Source organism: Primulina huaijiensis, unplaced genomic scaffold (assembly GCF_012295235.1).
Source record: "Primulina huaijiensis isolate GDHJ02 unplaced genomic scaffold, ASM1229523v2 scaffold208028, whole genome shotgun sequence".
In the NCBI taxonomy this organism is placed as follows: domain Eukaryota; kingdom Viridiplantae; phylum Streptophyta; class Magnoliopsida; order Lamiales; family Gesneriaceae; genus Primulina; species Primulina huaijiensis.
The window spans coordinates 1-4,948 of NW_027355103.1; the positions used below are offsets into that span (position 1 = coordinate 1).

At 36.7% G+C, this 4,948-nt stretch overlaps 1 protein-coding gene across 2 annotated transcripts; it reads left to right on the forward strand.

Moving 5' to 3' along the window:
* Positions 1–218: 218 nt before the first annotated feature.
* LOC140966803 (uncharacterized) lies at positions 219–3,912 on the forward strand. 2 transcript variants are annotated; one of them, XM_073427066.1, is made up of 9 exons: positions 219–377; positions 450–535; positions 1,176–1,320; positions 1,738–1,801; positions 1,935–2,707; positions 3,053–3,128; positions 3,253–3,311; positions 3,492–3,546; positions 3,649–3,912. In XM_073427066.1, the coding sequence occupies exons 1-9, from the start codon at positions 237–239 to the stop codon at positions 3,690–3,692; spliced, it is 1,443 nt and encodes a 480-aa protein (XP_073283167.1). In that variant the 5' UTR covers positions 219–236; the 3' UTR covers positions 3,693–3,912. The 2 variants fall into 2 exon arrangements, with proteins under 2 accessions (XP_073283167.1, XP_073283168.1); XM_073427067.1 differs by lacking the exons at positions 219–377; positions 450–535 and adding an exon at positions 546–1,017.
* Positions 3,913–4,948: the final 1,036 nt, after the last annotated feature.

Sequence of the window (4,948 nt, forward strand, 5' to 3'; positions counted from 1 at the left end):
AATAAATTAAATAATATTGAAAATAAAAATATTTAACTAATTGAATTTATTAATAATAATTAAATTTTAATATATTTTAAATTAAATGTAAAATATACCAATTAAATAATTTATAATTATCAATTCATAAAAAATCGAGGTACTCATTCAATATCTTTAATTTCACACAGGCCGGGATGAGATCTTTTGGTTTTCCCCCGAGATTGAAAAAGAAAAAAAGAAAAAAAAAGCCCTCCATGTTCCCGCGCTCTGGTCTTAACTTCCTTCAGAAAAGCCTAAATCGGAGACCAAACATGGCTTCTTCAACTCCCGATAATCCTGTCAGCGACGCAAACAAAAAATGCAACAGCAGTCCTAAATCTCACTTTCTGAAAACGGTAGGTTTTTATAGCATCGAGTCATTTGTGTAGCGCACTCGCCGCTGTTAAATGTTTCGGAAATTTTCCCAGGTATGTTTGTCGGACTGGTGGTTGGTGAAGGCGGAAAGCGACTCTCAAGGTGGAGGTCTCTCTGTTTCCGGGTTTACTTCTCGAGAGTAAGTTGATTGTGTAAATGAATATGGTGGTTTTCTGTGTTCAACCATTTTATTCGTCGAATCGTAGCTTTTACTGTCAAGGGTCTTTTTTTTTGGGCACTCTGGAAGCTGGTTACTTCTGTTAAGTGTCATGTAAAGGGCCTGAAGTTATGCCAATGCTTGTATTGTTGAAACCGCTTGTTTTATAAGCTTCAGCTCATGAAATGCAGCAAAGTGAATAGATAAATTCTGATACACCGAGTTACGTAAGCCGGAGATTAAGTACTACAGGCTCAAAATTAACGTTTAAGGCGTACACATAGCAGTAGGTTAGATATTAGCCACCATATAACAACCAAACCAACTTAATGAAATATACACTGTTTTGTGCTCTCAGAGTTCTTTGCTTTTATGTTTTGGCTTTCATATCGTATTAAAATTGTTTCTCTCATGAGGTCAAGCTCGTGAAATGCGGAATAATCAACAGTCTAGTACTTTAATAGGTACTGATACTTAGAAATATTTTTGCATTTTTTTGAATTTATCACAGCCCTTTATCTTTTACGGGGCAATACCTATTTCTCGCTTCTACATCTTAAACATTTCAGAAAATGTGGAGAAGTATATTTCTCATGGAAGGGCTTTGTCTGATTTGCTGCAGGCAACGAGCTATGAGAGTTTTTTCCTCTGCCCCTATTCTTAAGAGCCATGATATGTTTACTTTGGAGACCACTGATGGGATATGTGTCCTAATCAAAGGCTTCATAAACAAAGCCCGCACATTGGAAAATGGTTTCCCTTCTGATGTAAGTTTATTAACTTTTATATTTTCCATGAAGTTAGCACTTAACATCCGAACACTTAAAAATTTGTGATTGGATTAATTTGGAGAAATCCATAGTTGTCAGCATTCACCTTGGTGTGAAAATTATTGCAGCAGCAAAGTAAACATGATTCAGAGTAAATTAGTGTTAAAGACATTTAGGTTATCTATGAACTCAGTGAATGACCTGTTCAGACTTCAGTTATAGTTGATTCAGTACTTCTTGTTTGCCAGACTCAAGAACTCAAAATGAAATTACCTCTACGGCTTGTTTCATGTCTGTTTTTGTGCACATGGTTGAGCATATTTTACAAGTTTCAATAAATCCTGGATGGGCATTTTTAATTCCATTAACTATTGTTATTAATGCTAATATTTGTATCAGTTATTGCTTGAACAGGTATTTAACCATTTTGTTTTTGGCTTTCCTCCTTACTGGAAGGAGCATGCTGAAAAGTGCATGGGTACAACTCTCTCCACACATATTTTGGGGTTTAATTTGCTGAACGCTGGTGCGCCAGAATGCATGTAAACTGTTTTATTATGTAACTTGCTAGCTTCTTGAGATCTTTTCAATAGTTTTTCTCTATGTTCCAGGTGAACATTCCTATGTAGACAGCAATGAAAGGGGTATTGAATCACAACACGAAATGGATGCCGAGCGAAATAGCAGTAAAACTAAATCTTCAACCATTACATTGCCCAAAAAGTGTGACAGTGAAGTTGGATCATCTGAGGACAATACATCTGTCTTCTCCATCGCACTAGTGAATTTGGAAAGGACATTTTCTTCTGGAAAATGCGTTAACGGAGATCAGATGACAGCAGATAGGTCTGTAAATTGTTCCATTAAGAACGCATCAACACCCTCACGGTTTGGGGGGCATGCCAACATTTCTCCGGATATTGGAATACTCTCCGCTTGCCATTTAACTAGTGAAAATAGACGAACTAAGGGTAGGGGGGCATCTCCTGGGTCATGTAGCAAACTGCAAAGGAAACACAAAACCACTCAGACATTAAATCCAATATCAGGGGGGTATAGAACTAGATCAAAATCCGTTTTACTGTCAGCCTGTGAAAAGGTAAAATTAGAATCTGTTAATTTTGAGCCCGGGGGAAGAAAAAACTTTCATTGTGGGGGCATTGGATTTAAAGAGCCTATAGAAATATCAGAAACTCCAAACCAGGCCAAGGACTGGAGAATAGCTGAAACTAAAGGCAGCATGGATCAAGCAATATATAAAGGAACAACGTCCCAGGATCGGCATGGTGCTGCAGATAATGAGGAGCATGCTGTTGCAAACGAGAGTAGCATATCTGAGAAAGATGGCATGTTGAAGATGAAGACTAAAAGAAAATTGGCATATGTTAGTTATCATTTTATTGTGCATATATTGGGGCTATTATATCTCGCAATCTGGTGTTGTGACTCTTTGCTATTGCTTATTTATTTGATTCACATACAATCCTAGACACCTTAATATGCTAATAGACTGCTGGTTTTGGCAAAGATTCATGAATGATTGTTGAGCTCTTCCCTTAAAGTGTCATTCAAAAAAAGTGCCTGGTTGAAACAGTAATTCATCGGTGAATCTCTGAGTCTGCGTGCTTGTGTAATTAATGTGTTCTATAATGCTTGTCATTGTGTTTTCACAAATATCATTTTAATGTTTTTATTTCCGCTGATCATTTTTGTCTTTTACGCGGTTTAGGAAACTCCTGGAAGCGACATGGAGAACGTTCTTAGTGGCTCATCAAAATCTTTGAATTTGAGTCGATCTAGATCAGGTGTGTAGGCTGCCAAATCTTACAATTTATTACCCATTTGGTGGTGAAATCGAACCTTTCAAATTAATTAGCTTATTGGATGCATATATAAACGTTGACGGTAATATTAATCAAACAATTTCAGGGAGATTGCTGATGCCTACTTTGAAATTTTGGTGCAACGAGAGGGCACTTTACGATGCGGTATGTTGTAACTTTTATGATCAGTTTCTTACATTTCTTTATTGTGGATTTCATGTTGGAAACCCTCTTGTTTTATTGTTCCACCCGTAAATGTTGTGGTCGGTAAGAATAACTTGGTGTTGAACGATGTTTCTTATTCTTTAAAAGCTGTGAATGTGATACAGTGGGGAAAAATTTCAGGAAGGTAATATTACTGGAATCGAGGACGAAGTAGTTCCAAAACATCCTGTAAAGGGTATGCCAGGGTGAACACGTTTATTTGAACTTGTGAATTATAGGTATTGCATGTGCATGTTATCCATATTATAATATTTGTTTATGCTGTTATTTTTTATAGGAAAAGATGGTAAACGTCAGAGAAGGAAAAGGCACCTCACCTAGCTAGTTTGATACTGCAGTTTCCAACATGATTTGGCAGGTTATGTATAGTGGAATGGGTTTGTAGTTGAGCTGCAGTTTCTGTAAACATCTTTTGGCAGTTAACTATTTGAGTTTTGAGCATATTAATATCTTCTATTGTTAGTGTATGGGCGAAAAGTGTCTAGAAGTCGATGTAATCGAACTATCTTTAAATTTTATATATGATATTTTAATTATGACATTTTCATGGATCTCAAATTTTAATCATACGCTATTCTTTTGGTATTGTTAGTGTGGTCATGACACTAGAAATATCATTCAACGGATTTTAGATTTTTCTTTTTTTGTGATTAAAGTTTTAAGAAATTCATTTCGGAAGACAGGCTAGGTGTGGAGGAAAATTTCATTAATAAATCTTCTGGACCAAAGAATCACGGCTTGGATTGCATGCAACGAGTCAGAAAGCTGAATATGAATAATCATGGTTCGCATAATCGGTGTCGAAACGGCCATTCTGAACCTGAACGAGGTTCGTCGGGACAAAGTTCCAGGATGTGAGAGAAGTGCTTTGAGCCTGTGTTCTTTGAGCAAAAAAGGTCGTTGTAATGTTTTATAATGTGGGATAATACATAGATAATGTCCAAAAAAGAAAGATCTCAACATCTATTACTGAAAGACCAATAGCAAAAGTAAATAATTTTGTACATCACACATCTTGGGTCAGCACACGATGATAAAAGGTGGAATAGACCGACTCCTAAAAGTAAAAAAGAGATATAATTAAGTGATTTTAAATAAATTTTCCCCATAAAATTAATATCCAAATAAAAATTTCAAAAAATTCTAATTTAATGAGTTGAGAACTTGAGGTGATGTTTCCCTTCCCACCACGGAGTCTAATTTTAATTTCAAACGAAAATTTTAAATTTGTTGATTTCCCCTCCGAAAAACACTCGAGGACAAAAAAGGCCCAAACTACTCTGTACAAGAGTTGTGAGCCGTTGATGTTTTTCTTATCAACCGCAAATAACAACCCATTGAAAACACGCGGATCACTAATATTTACCGTCGACACACCTCGAGATCCAACGGTCCTCACTGATTCTCACCTCCTATATAATCCAATCCCCCACCAAATGCACGAAATAGCTCGACATACTCAGCTTTAAATACTTGGAGGCCAAATCGCTGCGACATTAGAAGTAGAGGAAAATGTCTGGACGTGGCAAGGGTGGCAAGGGTTTGGGAAAGGGCGGAGCAAAGCGTCATCGGAAGGT